The 26,255-nt window shown below is 40.0% G+C and overlaps 1 protein-coding gene across 1 annotated transcript in view; it reads left to right on the forward strand.

The window, feature by feature from the left end:
• The window catches only part of DOCK1 (dedicator of cytokinesis 1), a 530,692-nt gene that overhangs the window by 386,663 nt on the left and 117,774 nt on the right, over nucleotides 1-26,255 (forward strand). The window contains exons 30-32 of the mRNA XM_026650862.1: nucleotides 5,813-5,891; nucleotides 12,534-12,634; nucleotides 20,175-20,233. Coding sequence (XP_026506647.1) covers nucleotides 5,813-5,891; nucleotides 12,534-12,634; nucleotides 20,175-20,233 — 239 coding nt within the window. The remainder of the gene's footprint in view (nucleotides 1-5,812; nucleotides 5,892-12,533; nucleotides 12,635-20,174; nucleotides 20,234-26,255) is intronic.

Below are 26,255 nucleotides of genomic sequence, written 5' to 3' on the forward strand. Positions count from 1 at the left end.
CATTTTATGGTCAGCCAAAAAACACCTGGAAATATTTGGCAGAATTCGACTATCCTCTACCCCATACCAAGTTTAATAAGAAACAAAATTTACCTTTGGTTTCAGTATTTCTACTCAAAGTTAGATCTTTTCCTCCTTTTATCAGATAATGTATCATCAAAAATGTTGTGTTTTATTGGCACCAAACAGTCAGTAACAGACATGCTAGAAAGTGCTGTGGGCTTGATTGTAACAAATGTCATTTTAGTAACTTTAATTGTGCCAGGAGGCTATAGCAGTTAAATTGGTTTCAGATTATTCCCCTTTCTAACTTCCCCTTTCCTCAATTAACTCGTAATTATTCACGGTGGATGTTACTTTTATTGCAATGCAGATATTGCTTTTCATTATGCGGTACTGTATTCTGGAATAGTTTTATGCTAAATATCTGACATCATCATCCTTCAACTATACCACAGTAAAGGTTCAGTCAGTATTTCCGTCTTGAATCGAAGAGCTCCAGTTTTGATCCAAAAACAGACATTTTGACATAATTCCATTTAATGAATGAATGCTCTAGAAGTTTTGGTTTTGTTCCAATGTGGAACAAAAACAAATTTTGAAATTTTGAAAGTTGCCTTGAAATGGAATTGTCATTTTCCAGACAGCTCTAGTCCTTTAATAGTTGCTGCAGCAGCTCTCTTTTGCAGTTCCATGGCAGGCAACCTAAGATCTCTGGGCTTTGTATGACATCAGCCGAAGAAATCCTACTTCCAAAAAGGGTGTTGGCATAGCAGAAAATGGCAACATTTTAATAAATAAATAAGGAGGTGGCTGAGGAGAAAGAAGTTAATATGGTAACAGGATCAAAGGCTAAGACAATCCAATTGAGACACGACGGCAAGAAGATTAGTCAATTTTGAAGTGGTCAATACTTGGGATCGGGGATGGGACACAAAACAAAATGCCAGATACAGGGGCAGTAGGTCTCAATTATGTACAGTACTTGCTTACATGCAACTTGTTCCAGTTTAATTACAGGGGACCCCTGTGTGGACACAGTTACTGTTTTACAACTGGTTGCCCTTAGGGCAAGCTAGACCGATATAAACGAAGTTTAAATAGACTTAAGTGTGTCTAAACACAAAGTTGTACCAATTTAACTAAATTGATTAAAAATAACACTGGTGTAACTCTGTGGGTAGACCAGATCTAAATTCACTTCTCTCTCTCCCTCCCTCATTCTCTCTCAGTTGGCTGGTATTTTGGCCAAGATGATTTTATATATGTATAAAGTCTGTCTATACCCACATTTGATAAAGATACACACTTACGTATAGTGTGAAGCTTAACTTTCACATTTTATGTCTCTTATTTTAAATTTTCTACCTTAATGGAAAAAGTAACCTTAAATGTCCTATTTTTAGCTTAAAACTTAACGTTTTTGTTTACTGCCAGCCATTTTTGTGTTTGTGTACAAAAACGTTTGTCAGCAAACAAAAGCAAACTCATTTACAATTTTACAAAAAAGCAAAGAGTGGTATCAAAGAGACAGGCTGGAGCAAGCAATATAGTTAAGGTTGCAACTTGACTTCATTATAGCCACTATTTTCATTTGCTTCTACGTTTTTTTTTTTTTAAAGTTTCCTTTTTTTTTTTTTTTCTCAATCCAAAGGCTGATTTACTTTTGAAAAGTTTGAAATAAATCCATTCTATTATTTGTGAACAGGAGATGCTTGAATGTCCTGCAGAAGAAAAGTTGGAGCCAATGAGGAGAATCAGTAATTGGGAGACATGGGATGCAGTCCTGGTCCATTAAAGCTAATGGAAAAACTCCAGTTGATTTCAGAGGGGCCAGAAAGTCAGTCAGGGTCATAAAGAAAGGTCTTTTGTACGTGCTTTGGATCAGCTGAAATGGGAAAGGAATGAGAAAGAGGAAAGACAGAGGGGAGTGGTTTGCATTAATCTCAATTACAGATTACCAGAGCTTTGTTCGTAGTGATGAGGGAGAGGCAGGGTTAATAGTTTTGTTGTTTCTATTTTTTTAAAAATCACCAAAAAAAAAAAATCCTTTCACATTCTGAAGGTAAGAGTCAAAGCCACAAAAGCAAGGAAATATTCAATTTCTTGCCTTGTCCTCCTTTAGTCCCTTCATTAGCTTCCCATCACCTACCAGCACAAGTTTACACTGCTATACTACCTTGCCACTTCACCCCCCCACACACATAGACCTGTTTCCATCCATGACCATTTCCTCGGACCAGGCCACCTGATGAACTCCCCCTTTGTGTCCTCACTTCACTCACTTCTTCTGGCCTGCTTCTCTGATGCTCCTCCCTGATCCTCTCTGCCGTGCCTCCATCCTCTTCTTCTAATCCCTCTTGAAACACACTTCTTCCAGGATAGCTTTACCCTATGTGATGGAACTACATGGAGTGTGCCCCATTCCACTGATGAGTCACACTACCTTGTATTGTTCCCCTCTTTGTCTGCACATTGTAATGTGCCCAGGAAGGACCTAGCCTTATTTTTCTGTCTAAAATGCCTAATGCATTTTGAGCTCTATACAAATTAGAAATAATAATAAGTTCAGAGTTAAGAGCAAAGCTTGAACTCCTGGATATCACAAGGATGTCTTTGACATTAGAGAGCAGAATTTCGGGCCTTTGCTGTTTTTGTAACATTATCGTTAGAGACCAGCCTGAATAAAGAATCCAGATCCAAATACTCCATATTCAGCTCATGCAAGTGATCTTGCTTCTATAATGGAGTGAATTAAATTCCAACATTTGAACTCAACCCCAGTGCACCCTTCCACTCAACACAATATTAATCACAATCCAGTTCTGAATTGTGGAGCTTGGACTCGCGTAACTGATGTCACGTAACTCACTCTGATAATGTCCGGACCATTGATTTATGTAGCAAAGGTGTTTTAACATTTCTTTGCAAATCTCATACACAGCTCTACAAAAGCTTTTCCTCTAATAAAGTGTTTTCCTTTCCATTTTTTTCTGGTTTGACATCTGTTGGGAACTAAAGTGTGACTTATAATAAAATAGTTTTACCAAAAAGGCTGTGTCTACACAAGTTGCACCTTCCAAACAGAAAAACCCTTTTTTTCTAGTAGGATTACTGATTAACGTTAAATAGTTCTGACACCATAAGTGAATGTTTATTCTGGTATGAATGAACTGTAGGAAGTAATTTATGTGTATTATTGTGCATTGCAAACAGACCTGTTTGCTACATAGATTATGCTGTTCTTTTGAGCCCTGACCTTGCAAGTTTATATTGAATTCAGTGAGGCTCTGCATGAGTATATGGGTTCATTTGCACATTGTTACTTGTAGGATTGGGGCCTTGATCTTTCCCATCACCTAATTCATTTGGTAGTTTACTCATAAATATATATTTTATAGACAATATTTGTTATCCTTACAGCTCCAATATACAAACAATAATACAAAATGCACAACTTTCTAATTTAAAGTTTATATATAGTCAAGTGTGTGTGTGTGTGTGTGTGTGTATATATATATATATATACTTATATATAAAAAAACAATTTGTTGCTTTTCAGTAGTCAATTTGTTTGTTCATTATTCATAATTGTTATGTACTAGAATCAGCATAGAGTAAAATATGAACCTTAAATTTTTAAGAAAATATTTGTCTGTAAAGTCCTGAAATTTTTCCAAAGCTTAATTAGATGGATCACATTGAATCCATTATGGCGATATCTTGAGGCAACATAATTAAATTATTTGGAAAGGTAATCAGTCTTTGCATATATCACAGCAGAGTAATTGAATCACTGTAAGATCTAAATATATATTATGTGTGTCTCCGGTTTTCTTTTCAATGTACACTAAATTCATCCCACTTGTAAAATCCATTAAATAAATTGGTCCCAAAATGTATATGGTGACAAAGATAGCTAATGCAGACATACATGTTTGTGCAAACCCTCCAGTGCATGTGTGCATGCTAGGGATGCACATACATATATTTGTGTGTTTTTTGAGAAGTGCTAGGGTCAGGGACGGCTCTGTTTTTTGCCGCCCCAAGCATGGCAGTCAGGCAGCCTTCGGCGGCATGCCTGCAGGCGGTCCACTGCTCACGCGGATTCAGCGGCGTTTCTGCGGGTGATCTGCCGGTCTCGCACCTTCGCCGTACCCGCTGCCGAATTGCCACCAAAGCCGCGGGACCGGCTGCCTCACTGCCGCTCTCATGACGACCGACATGCCGCTTCTTCCCCCCTCCGCTCCCCCCGGCTTGCCACCCCAGGCACGAGCTTGCTGCACTGGTGCCTGGAGCCGTCCCTGGCTAGGGTCATACTGCAAAATGTGTACATATAAAAAGGGGAGAAGAAGAGTTTAGTGTAAGACCAAAGAAGAATAACACAAGTAATTTTGTACTTTATTCTACTATTAAAGATTATTAGGCAATTGGAATATCACTCTAGTTTTTAGGCATAATTGACTCCGTAATAAGACTCCCTCCTATGCACCGTCATACATTTTCTTTAAATTTCTAAGTGACAGTGCTACAGCAGGTATCTGGTCTGTCTATCATGTATAGGTATTTGTACCATGCTCATCACAATGGTATCAGAATGTCTTAAGAAATTAAGTAAATGCAAGCAGGTACTCTCTCTCTATATATAGAAAGTCCTTTCCTATCTTGCTGTGTACGTGCACCTGGGGGATTGTTTCCCTTAATTGTGAGAGAGATGTGGCAAAGACAGGGGGTCTTTCATTTTGTTCAAATGTAGATAAGACTCTTAATTCCTGTGAAAGATATTTCCAGCTGCCAATACATCTTGTGTCCCTAACTTTAGTGTCTTACATTTTCTGTTGCTTGCTGTTGAAATATAGAAAAGGTAATTAAGTTTATTATCTGTATCCTAATGTGGATTCTACTTTACAGATTGCTATTGTGCAAAAAGAGAGAGGCCATTAGAAAAAGGCATTGTGACTGGTCTTGATTATTGCACATGCCTTGAAAAGTAATAAAATCTACAGTATGTACAGTTTGCTCAAAGGACCTGTTCCTTTGCCCAGGGTTTAGCTTGACAGTCTAATAGCATCAATTAAGCAATTTACAGATGGAAGATAATGCTTGTCTCAAAAGTAGAGACCAGGAGGCTAAAGAATAGTATGTTTTATTCTTTGACACCAAGAATATGTAGAGACCTACTTATCCTACTTCAACGCTTTTTATTTTTAAAGCTTCTCAAAACAACACCTGCTACTATTTGAGAAGTTTCTTGTTTTAGAAAAGTAGTAAATTGATACAGGTCCTAATTTATCATTTTAAAGCAGAACACAGGACTAGACAACTTCAAAACATTTTTCTCAAGCACAACATATGTACTTTGGGCCACTGGCCCATAAGTAAGATGGTGAATGGTTGATAATTAGTTTAAAATGTGTCTTGCCTGAACTAATAGTTAAGATACAGTTTAATGCTAAATATATAACATTAAGACACTGGGACTTTAAAAAGTAATTAATTTGCACATTTTGTTAATGAAATGAATTTTTAATGTTCACTTGATTATCTTGTGGTATTTTAAAGAGAAGTGATTTTATCCAAAACATTGCTTCTGTTTCTTTTATTCTGCATATGCTAATTTACATGATTAATTTTGAGAACATCTGCATATAATTCTGTATGCTTAACAGTGGTGAGATCACACTGCTTTCAAATAACTGCTACAGCTTTCACTTTCCAGATAGTCTCAGATTTGTATCTAATTGCGATGCCAAACTTACAAAGGTGCCAAAGTATAAGTGTGTAATTATGTAATTTTCTCTTGATCTTTCAGAGTCTTCCTGCGAGCAATTAATCAGTATGCAGATATGCTAAACAAAAAATTTCTTGACCAAGCCAACTTTGAGTTACAGGTAAGAGAAAATATAAACAGTATATTTGGTACTAATGTTAATGTTTTAATAAATTTCAGGTACAAACCAATAGTTTTGATATATCTATTTGTTGTTATGCATCTCTTCCTTGGAGTGTGAATGCTGAATTTATACAATGTCTTCTGTGACATGCTAAACTAAACAAATAACCGAAACACCTCTGTACTTTGAGGAAACTGGCATCCAGATCCAAATGTCATGGCCTGTCCCCCCTCTTTCTGGAGCCAGGTTGAGCCAAAAGCCTGGATTTGAATAGCAATGATTTTTGAGATTAAGAGCCAGATTAAGACATTCCAGGGCTTTAGGAGCGGGAACAAGGGAGGTAGGTTCCCTCTCCCCTCAGAAGAAGCAGGGGTGGCAGCAGATTCTTCTCACCCCTGGAGAAGGAGGGGTGGCAGCACGTAGGACTTCTTGCTACTTACTCCAGCAGCTGAGGTGTATCTGCTTGGGCAGCTGGGCCAAGCCATAGCACTCCCTTTCCTCCTGCCATGCACAGCATTCTCTGCTGGTGTTGTGTTGGTGGGGTAGCCCAGAACAGTCTGTCTTGGAGTTAGCACTCCATTGAAGTGCATAGAGTAGGTCCCCGTTTTAGAGACATTGTTTCAGGCTGTCTGCAGACTCAGATAGACATGTCTGCATCAGTCACACAAATTTCAAACTTTTCTTCCCAATCATGAGGACAAGAAACTTACTTGCAAAAATAAAAGATGCTATTTTGATCTAATCACATGATTCCAGGAGCTGGGGAATTAGGCACAAGCCTATAATGCCTATACCATAACCACCAGTCCTGTTTGAGAAAATGTTTAAACATCCAGATGCAAACTTTGCAACTCAGGCCCATCTGAAATCTAAACTACAACTGGATCCCATTAAATTTAAAAATAATTCAGTTTTTGAGATGATTATAAAAAATTTTAATGAGTCAAACTGTCAAGTGAATATGAGAAGTACGGGCCAGGGGCTCAAAAACTGGGGATGTAGTTGCATTCCTCAATTAAGGATGGAAGCATTGTAGGCTATATTCTGATTTAGAGGTGTCCTGTTGGGTCTCCAAAATGTCATCTGAGGGCTGCAAACTTTCAGATTTAAGGGCCCTCTGACTTTGGCACAAAGCTGCATCTTCCTTTCCATGTGTATTTGTAGATGTGTATTTGTGGAAACAATGACTGATTTAGAAATGGCATCAGACATCGATAGATTCATTGACTAAGTCCAGAAGGGATTGTGATCATCTAGTCAGACCTCCTGTACAACACAGGCCATATGACTTAATTGAATTACTTTGTGTTTGAACTGGAACATATCTATTTAGAAAAACAGCCCATCTTCATTTAAAAATTGCAAGTGATGGAAAATCCACCACAGTTCTTGGTAAGTTGTTCCAATGGTTAATTACCCTCACTTAAAAAGTTGCTGTTTATTTCCAATCTGGATTTGTCTACCTTCAACTTCCTGAAAGTAGATCTTGTTGTACTTTTGTCTGCTAGACTGAAGAGTCCATTATCAAATTGTTGTTCCCCATGAAGGTACAGTACTTATAAGCTGTGTCACCACTTAACCTTCTCTTTGTTAAAATAAACAGACCCAAAAGACCTCAATCATTAAAACACATGATTTCCAATACTTTAATTGTTCTCATGGTTCTTCTTTGAACCGTTTCCAATTTATCAACATCCTTCTTGAATCGTGGACATCAGAAATGGGACAGAGTATTCCATTAGTGGTTGCCCCAGTGCCAAATACATTGGTAATATATAATCTTTCAACTCCTACTTTATATTACCCATTTATATATCCAAGGATTGCATTAGCCCTTTTTGGCCAGTGTTGCACTGTGAGCTCATGTTCAACTGATTATCTACCATGACCCTCAAATCTGTTTGAGTCACTGCTTCCCAGGCTAGAGTCCCCTAAACTGTAAGGATGGCCACCTTCTTGATCCTAGATTTATGACTTTACATTTCACTATATTAAAACACACTGTGTTTGCTTGAGCCCAGCTTACTCAGTGATCCAGATCACTCTTTGTCAGTGACCTGTCCTCTTCATTGTTTAGTACTCCCCCCAATCTTTGTGTCATGTGCAGACTTTGTCAGTGATGATTATGTGTTTTCTTTCAGGCCATTAATAAAAACGTGAAATAGCGTAGGGCGAAGAACTGATCCCTGTTGGACCTCAGTAGAAATACAGCCACTTGAGGATGACTCTCCATTTATAATTACATTTTGAAACATATAATTTCACCAGTTTTGAATCCATGTAATATGTGCTGCATTGATTTTGTAGTTTATTAATCAAGAAGTCATGTGGTAACATTCAGTTTCTGTATTTCTTTCATCTTTTCTTTTCCAAGATGTTTTGCTTTCTGATTCTTTCTGTTTTACCCCCAGCTTATTTTCTCCTCTGCAGTCTATCTTGTTCTTCCCTAAGGTTGTCTGCCTATCTCTTTCTCATATACATACAATACGTGCACACGCACAAACACACATGCTCACCTTTGATATTTCTTTATAATCCTTTTTTATTAATTCATTAGTTTTCTTCTATTTTTGAATTGTAAATTTTTTTCTTGGCTTGTTAAATCTGTTCTGCCAATTCCCTTCTCAGTGGTCTACTCTTCCCCACAACAAGAAATGGCTCAAATGCTAAATTGCCTTTTTTCTTCTGAAAGTGAAGGGCCCCAGAACGCTTCCCCATATCTTATTCCTCAAAATCATCCCAAAGCCTTAAAGGCCTGAGTATTTCCCAGTCCCTTTCTTATTAGCACTAATTGTGTTGAACTCACACATCATTTCTTCCAGGTGGTCCTAGTCAGTTTCACTCCACTGCCTTTCTCCTTGCCTGGAAAACTGCTGTGTGAGCACACGAAGCAGTGCAACTGAAAGACTGCTTCTTGTTTTGAGTAACAGGAAAAATCCTGTTCAGTGTTGGAAATGCTGTGGCCTGCCATGTGTGACACTCATTTTCATTTAGTTAATTTTGGTAGGTTTAGTTGCAAGGAGATAAGTCACAAATGACATTGCAGCAGATGAAAGGTGAAAGGAGGGGACTAACATGTCCGTAGTGGAAATCATACTTTTATTCTGATTTATCACAATATAGTCTTATGCCATTGTCATAATGTAAGCAAAGAAAAATTCCCTCTTCTCCACCCTAGCATCTATGAAGTCTCAGTCAGTAGAACAGTTCTGGGTGGTAAACAGCAAGGTGAATCTAGGTTGTCTGCACTTGAAATCAGAGTTAAGTGTTTCTTGCTCTGAGCAGTTTTCTACCTAATTTGTGGCAAATCTCATATATGGGCCAAATTCGCTCTTCTGCAGTTGGCAGTTTTGCATGTGAGAGAAGGCACAACTGCAAAATGGAGTTTCAGTCAACCTGACCATGTCTTGACACTGATAATCGTCCTCATTACAGCCCTGCTCTCACGTTCCTTTTTGATGGAAAGTTAGGCCTTGCCTAGATGAGAAAGTTGCACCTATTTAACTTAAGGTATAATTTTTAAACCAATTTAGTTACAGTGGTGTAAAAGGCTGTGTGAATGCCCCTATTTTGGGTTAAACAAACCTTATTTCAGTTCATTTTAAATTGTTTAGATATTTGTTTAAGATAAACCATTCAGAACACAATAAGCGTGTCCACGCACTGTTTTGTCCCAGTTTAATTAAATTAGTATAAAATCACACCTGAGGTTAAAATCAGTGCAACTTTCTCGTGTAAACAAGCTGTCATTCAGAATGTTGTGGTGTGGTAGCTCTGGTATTATCTAGTGATCTCAGATTTCCTGGACCTATTTCAATTTGATTTATGACATGACTGTCCTAGATAGTCCTGGTCTGGTTGGTAAATGATCTCTGGGTAAAGAACAATAGAAAAATGTCCTTGCTGATTATTTTAAATCTCTATGAGTGTTCACCACAAGGAATTGCTTTGGTTGTGAGCCCATGTAGGTATAGATGGCAGTGGCACATTGGGTGTCTCCATTAGTTTCTCTGAGATGATCCAGCTCTTCTCCAAGAATTCTCCTATGAGGAATACTGCAGGATTCTGTTCATTCATCCCTCCTGCTACTGTGAAGTTACTAGGAGAGTTGGTGAGGTAGTTTGGTTTGCTCTTCCATCAATATGCTGAAGATACTCAACTCTAAGTTACCTTTTCATCAGACTCGGACAGTGCAGTCTCTCAATTTTACTAGTGTCTGCCTGAGTGTGAGGTTTGGATGAAGACACACGGGGAAGTTAGTGCTCAGTAAGCTAGGGTGTGAATTTAGAGTGCACTAGCTAGTCAGCAGTAACTCCCTATGTGGACACTCTTACTGTGCACAAAGGGTGCCCTGAGGTGGTTTAGCTTAGTACATTTCCAAAGTCTATTAAGCTAATGCACACAAAGGAACTTTTAGTGCACAGTAAAAGTGTCCACGCAGGGAGTTAGTGGAGTAACAAGTCCACTCTTTTCAACTTAATTCAGTATATAACTATTGATCTGTAGAGCTCTGCACTGATTTGGGGCCTGGCTATCTTAAAGACTGCTTCTCTGCTTTTGTTCTGTCTTGACAATTGAGATCAGCTAACACGGCCAGATTTAAACATTTGAGGATCCGTTGCAGGGTTTCTCAGTGTGGAACCATCATTTCCACTGTTCAGTCCACAAAGCCTGAATAACATGGTGGGCCAGATTCTCTTTACAGCAACAGTGCAAAAGGGCCATAATCTGGTCACCAAGGTGCAGCTCTCTGCTGTCAGAGAACTCCCTGCTGGCACAGACATGCCACAGCTGGGTCCTCCACCTGTAGCACTCCACCCTTCCTGGTATGGGGGAGGCAGGTAGAGGGTGTGACAGAGCAGAGTTCATCTATGCCTATCCTCTACTAGCATAGGACCCATTAAAAACCCTATGCCAGTGGCATCACTTAGGGCAGGTCTACACTTACTTCCTGGTCCGGCCGTAAGCAATCGATCTTCTAGGATCGATTTATCGCGTCTTGTCTAGACGCGATAGATCGATCCCGGATCGATCCCGGAAGTGCTCGCCGTCGACGTCGGTACTCCAGCTCGGTGAGAGGAGTACGCGGTATCGATGGGGGAGCCTGCCTGCCGCGTCTGGACCCGCGGTAAGTTCGAACTAAGGTACTTCGAATTCAGCTATGTTATTAACGTAGCTGAATTTGCGTACCTTAGTTCGAAGTGGGGGGTTAGTGTGGACCAGGCCTTAGAGCACCCTGGGAGCTGCTGAATGTCGTGTTGAATCTGGGGCTAGCCCAGAGAACTGGTGAGCCATAACCGGACTCCTTCCCTCCTCTCCCTTTAGGAGATAGTACGAGAGATACCCGACTAAACTAATGTATTTTGTTTGTGTCACCTAGAGATTTCTTTATAGTAGTAGACTTTTAAAAATCGATTAAATATTTTTATAGAGTTTTGAAAAATGTATATTTCCAATAAGTAAGCTGTACATTATGTCTGCCACCGCAAAAAATAAATACACTGATCTTGCACAACCTTTGCAGCGCTGGGAGACCTGTTGGCAACTTCCCAAGAGCTTGAGGGCCCTACCTAATTTGCATATAAATTTAGTTTTTAATCAGATAAATGCACGCACATTTATTTATTTATTTATTTATTTATTATTTAATTATTTATAGAGCTCTGTGAGTATGCAGAGTGCTTCAGAAAATACTTAGGAAAATGCTTTGAGGTCTGCAGTGAATAGTGTATCAAAAGGAGCGAACACTGGCAATAGTTCTCTGAAACCAAATTCTGAGGTAGCCACACACAGTGGAATGCGGGCTGGAGACTGTTAACATTATTACAGGTTTGTGATTTGTTGAGATTCCTTATAGGAAACTTCTTTTGATAAGTACTAGTGAAGTTACTCAAGGATCAGTCTTGGGACTGATTATATTTAATACTTTCATTAATGACCTTGGCACAAAAAGGAGGAGTGTGCTAATGAAACTTGCTGATGACATGAAGTGGGGAGGCATAATCAATACAGGGAAGGATTGGAATATTATACAGGAGGAACTGCCTGACTTAGAGGATTGGATGAATAGAAATGGGATGAAATTTAATAGTACAAAGTACAAGTTCGTGCATTTATGGACTGATAACAAGAATTTCTGCTATAAGCTGGAGGCTCATCAGTTAGAAACACCAGAGGAGGAGAAGAACCTGGATGTATTAGTCGATCATCGGATAACTATGAGCCACCAATGTGATGTAGCCATGAAAAAGGCAAATGTGATCGTAGGACATATGAGGCAGGGTATTTCCAGTACAGATAGGGGAGTGTTAATGCCATTATACAAGGCATTAATAAGACCTCATTTGGAATACTGTGTACAGTTCTGGTCACCCAAGTTCAAGAAAGATTACTTCAAACTGGAACAGTGGCTTAGAAGGGCTATTAGGATGAACAGGTGAATGGAGAATCTATCTTAGGACAGGAGCCTTAATATAAACAGTATGGAGATGGACTAAGATCTCTTCAAGAAGGCGATGTCTGTTTTTTCTATTAATATTTATGTGCATAAATTATGTATTTTAAGATGTTTTGTAGGTGTGTAGAAGAACACTCCAGAGATTTAATAGTATTTATTCTTGTCATCTCTCTGATTTTCAGCTTTGGAACAACTACTTCCACCTGGCTGTTGCTTTTCTTACACAAGAATCTTTACAACTGGAGAATTTTTCAAGTGCTAAAAGAGCCAAAATACTTAACAAGTAAGTCCTATTCCCAATATAAAATCATGGGCAAGAACTTGAGGGACTATTAACATAATTTTACTTTGGTTCCTTAGATAAATCCATACAAATTTAGATGTAATCGTGATGTACTGAAATGTTGGTTTTAAAACTATGAATCAAATATAGCATATGTTCCTAGCAGTGAATCAAGGTCTGAAATGGCTTATGCTGCAGAATGTTCATAGTCAAGACTTTCAGAAGTATGAACATATTCTAAAAGTAGATTTTTTAAATCCTCTTTAGGTTTGTGCTTATTCTAATCTCATTTCACTTGTATTCTTTATTGCCTAATTCCTAAAGGCCTTTTACAGTGAAACTTCATAACTACAGTCAGTGTCACTGTGATATCCCTGAAGAATGTTTTGTTGCATAGCTGCAGACTTGTATGGTTTCCTGGTCAAAAGGGATTACATTGCTACCTCTGGACAGGGAATTTGAACTGTCTGGATTGAAGTTCTAAATTTCACAGCAAATAAAACCTGTCAAAAGGAGAAGACACAAAGATTTGGGAACACAGAGGATTTGCCCACTGTATTACTGTCTCCATTTCTTTAAATTCAGGTATAGTGTGCCCTTCCTTCACTGAGCAAACAAGTTAGAGACAATAAAAATCAATCTAGTGGTTTTAAACAATGTGTGTGGACTCTTTCAAAATCCAAATATTTTTAATAAATTAGTGCAAAAAATCTGAATTTAAATTTTCAACCAAAACACTGCATTAATGGCACACATGCTAGGAAGTTCAATATTATGGTTCCCTCACCACATCTATCTCAGCACCCTTGGGCTTATGTAGTCTTTTGTATCACTGTTAGTTTTGCCTGACAGCATAGAAGTGCAGTATGTCTGTGTTATGGTAAGAGGCAGCATAGCTCAGTGTAGTGCTACTCAACCTGTGGGGCATTTCTTTAATTGGTTCATGAAGAACCCCCTTATGGGTTGGGCTGTCTAGCTGAGGGGAGATAAAGTCCCAGCAAAAATCCAGTGAGAGTATCCAGTAGAGACCTGGGAGGGGGAAGGAAGGAGCAATTCACACAGGTCCCCTCTACTTTCTGCTACTTTTCCCCCTGTTCCACCCCAACCCAGCCAAACTAGAGCTCCTCCCTTTCCTAATTCTCTGTCCTCCTGCCCACACAGCACTCAGCTGAAGCAAGGAAACTTTTGTTGCTAGGACATGTAGAGCCAGCTTCACAGCCTTTGAAACCAGTGATACCCAAAGTTGAATGCCTTGCTGTTGGAGGACCCTCCTACCCGACAGTCCCCCATTTAGCACTAGCCTTCTCCCCACAAAATGTCCACGAAATCATGTCATGGCCCAAACCTCAGAGCCCTTTTAGGCTACAACCAGATGGCAGCCATAAGTAGTATGGGAGGCAACAGGTAAGGTTCATCATTAGGATTAAATGTGCTCACATTTTTAAGGTTGAATCTTTATTTTAACCAAAGGAAAGATCAATTACTCCTCCTTGGCATCTAGTTTTTTCAATCTATCTTCATAGGTCATGTTTTCTTGACCTTTAGTCATTTTTGTTGCTCTCCAATTTGTCCACATCTTTCCTGAGATGTGGTGCCCAGAACTGGATATACTATTCCAATTGAGGCCGTATCAGCAAGGAGTACAGCAGAAGAATTACTTCGTGTCTTGCTTACAACATTGCTGCTGATATATCCCAGAATGATGTTTGCTTTTTTTGCAACAGTGTTGACTCATATTTAGGTTGTGATCCACTGATGAAGATATTGATCAGAACTGGATGCAGGACCAATCCTTGTGGGACCCCACTCAATATGCCTTACCAGCTTGACTGGGAATGGTTTTCCAACCAGTTATGCACCCACCTTATAGTAGCTCCATCTAGGCTATATTTCCCTAGTTTGTTTATGAGAAGATCATGCAAAACAGTATCAAAAGCCTTACTGAAGTCAAGATATACCACATCTACCACTTCCCCCCATCCAGAAGGCTTGTTGCCCTGTCAAAGAAAGCTGTTAGGTTGGTTTGACATAATTTGTTATTGACAAATCCATGTGACTGTTACTTATCACCTCATTATGTTCTAGGGGTTTGCAAATTAATTGTTTGATTATTTGCTCCATTTTCTTTCTGTGTACTGAAGTTAAGCTGACTTGTCTGTAATTCTCTGGGTTGTCCTTATTCCCTTTTTTATGGTTTGGCACTCTATTTGCCCTCTTCCAGTCCTCTGGAATCTCTCCTGTCTTCCATGAATTTTCTAAGATAATCACCAATGGCTCAGATATCTCCTCAGTCAGCTCCTTGAGTATTCTAGGGTGTATTTCATCAGGTTCTGCCAACTTGAAGACATCTAACTTGTCTAAGTAATTTTTAACTTGTTCTTTCCCTATTTTAGCCTCAGATCGTACCCCATTTACATTGGCATTCACTATATTAGACGTCCGATTGCTAATAACCTTTTTGGTGAAAACTGAAGCAAAAAAGGCATTTAGCACTTCTGCCATTTCCACGTTTTCTGTTATTGTCTTTCACCCCTCGTTGAATAATGCGCCCACCCTGTCCTTGGTCTTTCTCTGCTTTTAAGGTATTTGTAGAATGTTTTCTTGTTAATTTAACCTCATTTTGTGCCTTGGCCATTCTAATTTTGTCCCTACATGCTTGTGTTGCTTTTTATATTCATCCTTTGTAATTTGACCTAGTTTCTACTTTTTATAGGACTCTTATTTGAGTTTCAGATCATTGAAGATCTCCTGGTTAAGCCAGGATGATCTCTTGTCATACTTCTTATCTTTCCTATGCAGTGGGACAGTTTGCTCATATACCCTTAATTATGTCTCTTTGAAAAACTGCCAACTCTCTCAAACTATTTTTCCTCTTAGACTTGCTTCCCATGGGATCTTATCTATCAGCTCTCTTCTAAAGTCTGCCTTCTTGAAATCCATTGTCTTTATACTGCTCTTTTTCCTCCTACCATTCCTTAGAATCATGAACTCTATCATTTCATGATCACTTTCACCCAAGCTGCCTGCCAGCTTGAAATTCTCAACCAGTTCCTTCCTATTTGTCAAAATAAAATCTAGAACAACCTCTCCCCTAGTTACTTTCTCCATCTTCTGAAATAAAATGTTGTCTCCAATGCATTCCAAGAACTTGTTGGATAATCTGTGCCCTGTTCTATTATTTTCCCAACAGATGACTGGGTAGTTGAAGTCCCCCATCACCACCAAGTCGTGTGCTTTGGATAATTTTGTTAATTGTTAAAAAAAAAAAAAAAAGCCTCATCCACCTCTTCTTCCTGGCCAGGTAGTCTACAGTAGATCCCTGCCATGACATCACCCTTGGTTTTTTTGTTTTTTTTTCCCCCCTTTTATATTTACCGAGAGACTTTCAACAAGTCTCTTCCTGTTTCCATCTCAACTTCAATGCAAGTGTATACATCTTTAATACACAAGACAACACCTACTCGCTTTTTTCCCCGCCTGTCCTTCCTGAGCAAGTTGTACCTTTCTACACCAGTATTCCAGACCTGTATTATCCCGCCAAGTCTCTGTGATTCCAACTATGTCATAGTTGTGATTATTCACTTGTATTTCTAGTTCTTTCTGTTTATTCCCCATACTTCTTGCATTAGTATACAGACATCTAAGATACCGATTTGATTTCCCCTCTATGTAACGTGTTGTCTCTCCTTTGTCCCTGCTATAATTGCCCATGATCCCCCCCGAATTCCGACCCATCACCCAGGTCTCCGTGTTTTTGATTTACCTATGGGCTTTTGTTTCCTGCCCTCATAGAACTTAGTTTAAAGTTTGTCTCAGCAGGTTAGCCAATCTGTATCCAAAGATACTCTTCCCTTCCTCGATAGGTGGACCCCATCTACACTCAGCAGTTCTTTTTCCCAGAACAAGATCCTGTGGTCAACGAAGGCAAAATCCTCCTTGCAACACCACTTGTGCAGCCATCCATTCACTTCCAGAATGCATCTCTCTCTGCCTGAGCCCTTACCCTTGATATTGCTGTTCAAGCTCTAATTCGCCCCACCATGATGTTCAAGACACTGGCTTTGGAACCTTTGCTTTATTTGACCATTAAAACATCATTTGTAATCACTGTGTGTATACAGACATCTAAGATACTGATTTGATTTCCCCTCTATGTTCCCTGTTGTCTCTCCTTTGTCCCTGCGATAGCTCTGTAGGAAGAAGTCTTGTAGTATAAATCTGGCCTTACAGTGACAGCCATCTCCTGAATGTTGTAAAAACATTTCCTCTCTATAGGATCTCTGCCAAGACCACAAGTTAGGATTAGTTGAGCACATTGCCTAAATACTGAAAGCTGCATATGTGGTAGATGTTTGAGGCCATTTTCAGAAGGCAAATCCTTTGTGTCATAATACAGTAAAGCCCACCCTCTTAAAAGAGATCTGTTTTCTTAATCTTAATATTATACAGTCTTGTACTGCGGCATGAAAACTATGTAGCCGCTGAAAGAATGTAGTTGTAGCAATTAGGTATCTAAAGAATGATGTTCAACCACCTACCAGACAGAGGCACTTAAACCCCCCCCCAATCCCTCTCTCCACCCAAAAACTCTCAAAACCCAAAGAGTTCACAAACCACTCAAAGAACACAATGAGATCAGCTGTAGCTGCACAGGCAAGCATATCACAGCAGAGGGGTGCTGTAATTTCCTGGAGTGTGGTGTCTCATGCCACCAGCACCATTTCAGCTTTGTTTATTCCAAGAAGCATGATAATTATGCTTAGATAACCATGCCTCAAGATTTGCCTTACTGCAGTCTGAAAAAATCTGGGCAGTTTACATTTTTTATATAGGCTGAAGTTTTCAAAGGTTCCTAAGGGATTTGGACACCCAATTTGCAGTAAAATCAATACATCTGAAGAAGTGGGGATTTTACCCACAAAAGCGTATGCCCAAATAAATCTGTTAGTCTTTAAGGTGCCACCAGACTCCTCCTTGTTTTTGTGGATACAGACTAACATGGCTACCCCTCTGATACTTAGTAAAATCAATGGAAATTGGATATCCAGATCCCCATGTGATAGCTTTGAAATCTGAGCCTCTGTGTGTGTGTGTGTGTGTGTGTAATTATGTATACACACATACACTACAGAGAAAGAATATATGACGGGGTGGTATTTTATGGACATGAGTTTGGGATGCTGATATTAGTTATGAGAGGTAGAGTCGCAGTTGAGTTATGTAGATGACCCACAAACTCATGTTAATAAAACCTTCATACCGCACTATTGTGTATTCTCTATGTGCCACATACATTACAGCTATTTTACTGTAGTAAACTCAGAGTTTTAATTTGTTTTTATTGGGACTGTTTGTCAAATCCCTGTGTGAGAAAAGCTAGGTTATTAACCCGAGTCCAAATTACAGGGCTATAAAATCCTCCAAAATGTACCTGAGAGGTTTTTTTTAAAACCTGAAAATGTTACAGCCTTAAAATCCATAATCTCATACCCTTCCAGAGCTAGATGGGAGTGTTGGACCCCACTGAGGAGGCTGGGTGCCTTCCTGTGTCTGGCCCCGCAGGCCTGTAAGATAAGGAACTTCAAAATCATGACATTTTTATGTATAGAAAGGTAATTACTGGCATAGGACTGAATATTACACATCTCAAGCCTCAGGCAAGGGTAACTTTAAGAGGAGGAAATGCTTCTCTGACAGGCTGAGGATTTTGTATTTTTTGTTTTTTACTTTTAATATATGTGTCTGAAGCTGTTTGGGAGAGTGGGGATTGAATGTTAGAATAAGTCCCAGGCAGCTAGCTTAGTAGGTAGATAATATGGTCATAGATATATAGTAAATTATATTTAATTCTCACATACCCATGCAATTTCACATACCTTTCCAAGTTGTTATATGGAGATCACCTCCACATTATATATTTGTCTCTCTGTGTCTTTATTTATTTAAATTGTGTGTGTGTGTATTTGTATAATATAAGTATGTTTGTATATATACACACATTTATAAGGTACATATGCATCATGTATGTAGAGGTAATACTGGCATGATAAATTGTGTATGTATATAATGTTTCATACATTCACAGAATTAACTGTGTGTGTGTGTGTGCATATAGACATGCAAATTTCCTGTATCCATCCATGAAACAGTAGGAGATTCAAGGAGTAAAGAGCAGGGAGAATTTGGGAGGTGGTCGGACTGGAAATGCCTTATATTTTAATCTCGGAGGAAGAGATTGTGAATGAGATTGTTCACCCACCCATATAAGGTGAGAACCTTATAAGGGTTTCTTTTTCCACCAACCTGTGCTATACACTGCACTATGGAGGAAATGTAAGAGATCAACAGACTTTCACCATATTCTTCATGTCTGATAATAAAAGTAAATAGACCAGGTCTTAGACAAGACTAGTTATTAAAATTTGCTGATTTATAAAACTCTGTGATAATGGTTTTACAAATTATAATTTTAATAGAATTAGATTTGTCTAGGCAATAAAATGAGAGAAGAAATTGCTCAGCAACCAATAAAGTCATGGGTCTTGAAGCACAAGATTTTATTTACTTGTGTAACAAATATCACTCCTACTCAGCTGGGATTTTATGTGTGTTAAATAGCAGCAGACGTTTTTAAAAATACAGTAGAAGCTCTTTAATCCACACTAATATCAGGGAGACCCTTTGCCAATTACCAAATGTTGTGATTTTGCTAATATGAGAAAAGCAGTGTTTTAAAAAATGTATACTCCATCAAGCAGTATATTCTAGGAACTCACTAGGGCCCTGATCCAGCCCTGATCAAAATCATTTACATTGATTTCTGGGAGCTGGATTAGGCCCCAATCTTCATTACTGTAGAGGGGCTCCATGATAGTTTGCTAAGTAGTGAGTACTGGGTTGGGATGTGAAGCATTAGTGCCATCAGCCCTGTTTCAGGACATCACTGCTTCCCAGCATAAACTTCAAATCCAAAAATCCCAAATCATTGTGGCTTTGTGTTGGTGATGTAAGATGTTGTCATGTGTTTCTCATTTCATTTTCTAGGACAATCTATATATGCTAAGAATATGTATAAAAATAAAATATCCTTTAGGCTGTAAAGCTGTGCAGTATGCTTTCTTCCACCATTAGAGACTGAAAAACGGAAAATACTCTCATTAATCTACACAACCACCCCCATGGTCCCAAAGAACAGTTATGTAATACGCAGATATGGCAAAGAGAGATTCCCACAGGGGACTCGTTTGTGCTCTCTTTTGTAGAAATTGCAATATATTTCCTTCAAGGGAGAGCTAGTAGTGTAGAGATTAGAACCCAGGCCTGGGAGCCAGAGCTCCTGACTGTGCTACCATGCATCTTCTGGGTGGCTTAAAACCACTGTCTATTTTAGAGTACTAAATGAATGGTGCTAATTGTATTATTAGTATAAGTTGGTATTTTGGAATTTTAGGGATCTTAAGAATTTTTAAATGCTACTCAAATTGTCATATCCAATTCATTTTCCCTACTGCCCTTTATAAAGAAATGTGTTCTTTTTTAGGTATGGTGACATGAGGAGGCAAATTGGTTTTGAGATCAGAGACATGTGGTATAACCTAGGTGAGTAGCCAGAGCACTTCTTGTTTTGATCACTCATTTTGTGTGTATATTCATTTAAAACTATATAGCATTTAAAAAAAACTTTCCTAAAATAATGGAATAGTTGCAAAGTCACACACTCAGAATTCAGGTAATGCCAGAGTTGAAGTTTCCCATGCAAGCTTAATTAAGATAGTCTTTTATTACATGATTACACAGTATCTTTTCCACAGTACTCTCACCTCACACAAGATAGTTGATGCTCAGTTAATGGCAACTGTTCAATTATTTTTTTAATCCTCATCTGTGTACATGATCCTGTCACTGGAGACTGTATCATATGCACAAGGGACAGAATGAAAGTTGACGACTAACAATTCTGGTTGACGGTGGCGGTTCAGTTCTCTGTGGCTATGACCAACAACTCAATAAGGTTGAGTTTCATGTGTCCTCTACTGGCTCATGCTGCTGTGTGATGGTATAAAGGGTGAAGCTGCCCCTGACCAGCCTCAGTTCCTTCTTGCCTCCCATGATCGGTAGTGGGATTGTGTTGACTTGCTTTCCAAGTGTTCTCCCTTTCAGATTTTTTGTATATAGTTATAGTGTGCTTGGCATAGTTAATAGAGCTTTTCAATATGTTTCATTTATTTATTTATTTATTTTAGATATTTAATGTTACGTAGAGCAGTAGTTCTCAACCTGAGTTATGCAGACGTCTTCTAGACACAGGCAGCAGCTTCCTTCTTGCCCCGTGGGTGCTCAATCCCCACTCAGCCCCAGGCCTCGCCCCCATCCCACCCCTTCCCCCAAACCCGCACTCCGGCTCTTCAGCTGATCTTCAGCAGGAAGCACTAGGGGGGAGAGGGGAACTGGCTGCTAAGCACCTGCCAATTTTTTTGTTTTGTTTTTGTTGGGTGCTCCAGCCCACAAAGTCGGTGCTCCAACCCTGGAGCACCCATGGAGTCAGTGTCTGTGCTTCGAGAAGGTACAGCAACTCATCTCAATATTTGCCTAGTTTTACAACAGGCTACATAAGAAGCAAAGTCAGTACAAACTAAAATTCCATATGGACAATGATTTGTTTATACTGCTCTATATACTATGCACTGAAATGTAAGTCCAATATTTATATTCCAGTTGATTTACTTTGTAATTACATGGTAAAAATGAGAAAGTAAGCAATTTTTCAGTAATAGTGTGCTGTGACACTTTTATATTTTTATGTCTGATTTTATAAGCAGGTCATTTTTAAGTGAGGTGAAATTTGGGGGTACACAAGATGAATCAGACTCCTGAAAAGGTTGAGAGCTACTGACTTAGAGTGTTGGTTCCTGTGTATCTGGGTACTGACTCCCGGTACCGGGGCATGCCTCTGTCTTTGAGCTTTAAGCCTTGCACCCACGGCAAGAAGTCAGTGCTGGTGAGTGACCCTCACTCCAGGTGTCTGAAGCGCCTTGGGGAGGGTCCCATTCCGGGACAGGTGTAAAATATGTTGAGACTACAAGCCCCAGATTAAGGAGGACAGAGAGGTGAGACTGTGTTACCTCCTCATGAAGGCGGCCATCAGAACCTTCCCACTCAGGACGGGGGCCAAGAGCTTCTGCTTCCATCAGAAATGGCTATACAGATATTGTGGAGAGTCAGCGCCGCTCTCCTTCCCCACTACTGAGGAAGAAGCATAGACAAAATACTTCGAAGGAGCCAGCCTCCACTAGGAGATCAAGGTCTCCAGTTCCATCTGCCAGCAAGGAGGCTGAAAGGCAGGGTAGAGTGTCCCTGGAAAAGAGTTGCTCACTGGTACCGACTTCATCTTGTGTGGGGTCGTTGACACTGGTGCCTCTGTGGTCGAGACCTACCCACTCTGTGGTACCAACCCCTTTGATGCAACATCAGCAGCATTTGGAGAACAGGTCAGTATCCACGATGCCAGAGGCATATGCTGCATGCTGGATCTCCTATGCCTTTCAGCACCAGATTCTTCAGCTATTCTGGAGACAAATCTTCTGGTACTGATGAATCTGCAGTCTTTGTTGGGCTCCTTTGCGAGTAGCAGTATCCAACGTTCAGTATAAGGGCTCACTTCAGACTATCCAGTGCCTCCTTGTCCAGTGCCATCTAGAGGCAAGCCCAACAAGCTGTACCTGGTACCTACGTCTCCAGAGACACACTGCCAGTCCTCAGTACTGCGTGGTACCACACTTTCCTGGTCAGGCAACTCAGGCTCTTCCTCAGAGTTGGAAGTAGGCTCCTGTGCCCCTCGCACCGGGAATAAAAGGCATCACTCACCTTAAACAAGAGGTACCGGGCAGAGGTCCCACAGTGGTCCAAGAACCCAGATCCATGAGCTGATAGAGGTTGGGGCCCCCTATCCTACCAACGGCTGTTCTGGAACCCATGAAAGTTTCCTCCCAGCACCAGATCCTCCCTGGTTCCTCCTTATCCCTGAACAGACATTAGGATAGCTCTCATGCAGAGACTCATGAGGTTACCCCCGTACCAAGATTGGTACTGAACCTGACCATCCTTCCTGACAGAGCCTCCTGCAGAGGAGGTACAAGAGACTCCATCTCAACTCCCTTTTTAGCTCCTTGTCATTATCACTGTATGAGGCAGCAATATCTGTGGTGGCTTCCTCTCTTTAGGATGACCTAGTAGGTCCTGTTAAAGAAGGTTGCTTCCTCTCTGGACATCCAGGTGGAGGTAGTGCAAGACAGCTCCCATAGACTGGTGGACATATTGGAGTCAGTGGAACCCTTTCATGTGGCTCTGCCTATAAACAAAGCTGTATTTGGAAGCCCACAAGGCTAATGTGGCAGATGCCATCATCTCTGCTAATGATAACCAAGAGGACTGAATGGAGATTCTGGTGACATTGTAAATAAGAAGAGGGCAGCATTATCTCCTGTAAATGTAAACAAACTTGTTTGTCTTACCGATTGGCTAAACAAGAAGTAGGACTGAGTGGACTTGTAGGCTCTGAAGTTTACATTGTTTTGTTTTTGAGTGTAGTTATGTAACAAAAAAAAAATACATTTGTAAGTTGCACTTTCACGACAAAGAGATTGCACTACAGTACTTGTCTGAGGTGAATTGAAAAATACTATTTCTTTTATCATTTTATTTAATAAAAAATAATATACACTTTGATTTCAGTTACAACACAATACAATATATATGAAAATGTAGAAAAACATCCAAAATATTTAATAAATGTCAATTGGAATTCTATTGTTTAACAGTGCAATTAAAACTACAATTAACCGTGATTAATTTTTTTTATCACTATTAATTTTTTTGAAATAATTGCATGAGTAAACTGCAATTAATCGACAGCCCCAGTAGAAAGATTTATTCTACTGCTGGCCTGCAGTTTTGTATCTCAAATCAGCAAGCCTTGCTCCACAGCAATGTCCTTAAATTCATGGACAAATTACCAGAAGGTGCGAGGCAGGAGTTTCAGACTGTATTGGAGGATGGCAAGCTTGTGGCTAGGACCACTCTTCAAGCTGCGTTGGATGTGATGGATACAACAGCCAGAGCCATGGCATCTGCAGTAATGATGCGCAAATGTTCATGGCTTCCATCATCAGTTCTTCCTCATGAGTTCTAGCAGACTATACAGAATCTCTCCCTAACCCTAACCCTAACCTCTTATCTCAGCAGGCTGACAAGAAACTTCACAGTCTTTGGGGATTTATACGCTTCTCCCTAAAAAAATACAGTTCCGCCCTCAAACATACCAGTGATGTTAGTCATTCATGTCTAGGCACCCTGACCAGTCTAGGAAGAAGGGGAAGAATCATAGGAGGAGACCTCTCCCTCCTCAATTTCTTCTTCTGACGGTGTTGCTAGGCAGCCCAATAATGCCAAGCAGTCGGTCTGACAGCTTGGTTGAGGGCAGTTTACATCACCCAAGTTTTTCCTACCCCTGTGTTTTCCAACAGATTATCCTACTTCCTATGTGCTTGGATCCATATTATCACAGATCAATGGGTTCTAAACATTGTGGAATTGGGGATACACTCTTCCATTTATTTCCGAACTTCCCTCCCATCCCTCCTTCCTCATCTCTCTTTAGACACCACTCTCATGAGGCTGTCCTCCTCCCAGACATGCAGTCTGTTCTCCATTTGGGAGCTGTAGAGGAGGTTCCTGCCCTCCACCAAATAAAAGGATTTTATTCACTTTACTTCCTGATCTCAAAGGCAAATGAAGGCTTAAGATCCATTCTAGACCTGCGAAGAACTGAACAAATATATAAATAAAATAAGTTTGTGTATGGTCACCCTAACCTTTATTATCCCCTTCCTGAATCCCAGCAACATTGCCCTCAACTTGAGGGATGCGTATTTCCATGTGGCTATCCCGTCTCCACTCAGAGGATTGTGTCATGGATTTCCTCCTGTATTCATGTGTGCTGTGACACTGCCAACATAATCCCAGCAACTAGAGTGATAGCACACTTCACTACATCTCAAGCAACTTCTGCAGCTTATCTGGCTCAAGTGCCTATATTAGAAATTTGTAGGGCTGCAACTTGGTCATCGGTGCATACCTTTGTGATTCATTGTGCCGTTTCTCAGCATTCCTGAAAAGACAGCAAATTTGGACAAATAGCCCTTCAGTCATTGTTCAGGTAGACTCAAGTCCCACCTCCAGATTGAACTTCTTGTGAGTCACTTGAAATGGAATGGACATGTGCGATGAAAATGACCCATGAACCACATTCATTTCCTTCAATATCAGTGTCTATGGTAAGAAGGAACTTAGAATGGCTCCACCCTTTATACCATTGTGCAGCAGTATGAGGCAGCAGAGGGTACATGCTCTGCCCCAACAGATACCACTAAGAGAAAAATCTCCAACTCTGGTGCACTATGCCCACACTCAGCTGAAGTGGAATGGACATGTGCAACACATATCAAAGAACAACAGTTACAGAACAGGTCAGTAACTGTTTTTTCTGTGTGGCTACTTCAGAATGATGTAGGACAGTCAGCAGGGCCTGGGAGCATGCACAACACATTTGGAATTTTCAGAAAATTAAGGAATATTGTACAAGTTCTGCTGTGCATATGTAAATGGCAATATTCCTTGGGTATAACTTTAGCCATAGCTGGATGGAATTTCACGGGAAAAGAGAAGATATCACTGTGACTCTAGGACTCTCCACCTGCCAAATTATAAGTTCCTGGCCCAAATTTTGGAGGCACTAGAGCTGTTCAGAAAATTATCAGATTTTTTTAAATTAGCAAAATACACCTATTTTACAGTAACTTCATTCTCAGAAATAGCTAAACCATTTTTGCTGAAACTTTAAAAAATAGTGCCGCATATATAAAGAAAGAGTGCATATTTATGTGACGTGGAGGAAGTGTTCCCATTCACTCTGTTGCAGGGCTATGTAGTGATGGAAAAAGAGGCCTTTTTGAGAACAGCTGAATTCTCTTTTTATTAAAGTTGTCTTTAGTGAATTAGTGGCTGGAGACCAAAATAAAGCAAAGTACACAATAATATATGACTTGACAGACAGATAGCAAAATCAATATTACTTTCCCTTATGTCAGGTCAGCAAAGCTCAGTCTCTGTCAGTTTTCACCGAAATCTTCTTTCACTGTTAAGGCTATTTATATATCTATTATTTATTTTACTAATTTCTACAGCATCTATTGCTGAGGCAATATTTAAACCTCTAAAATCTACATCTTTATATACACACATCATTTACCTGTATGTAGCCTATGGGCGCCCAGATTCTCCATCCATCAGATTGTTATTTCAAGGCAGAATGAAATGTTCCCTTTGAGATGTATTTTGAGGGTTTACGCCCCTGGTTACAGGGCAGCACGGCCTAATGGCCAGAGTCCATAGCATTGCCCCTGGTTACAGGGCAGCACGGCCTAATGGCCAGAGTCCATAGAACTGCCCCTGGTTACAAGGCAGCACGGCCTAATGGCTAGAGTCCATAGCATTGCCCCTGGTTACAGGGCAGCACTGCCTAATGGCCAGAGTCCATAGAACCGCCCCTGGTTACAAGGCAGCA

Source organism: Terrapene carolina, unplaced genomic scaffold, assembly GCF_002925995.2.
Source record: "Terrapene carolina triunguis isolate 2854851 unplaced genomic scaffold, T_m_triunguis-2.0 Scaffold95, whole genome shotgun sequence".
NCBI lineage: Eukaryota > Metazoa > Chordata > Testudines > Emydidae > Terrapene > Terrapene triunguis.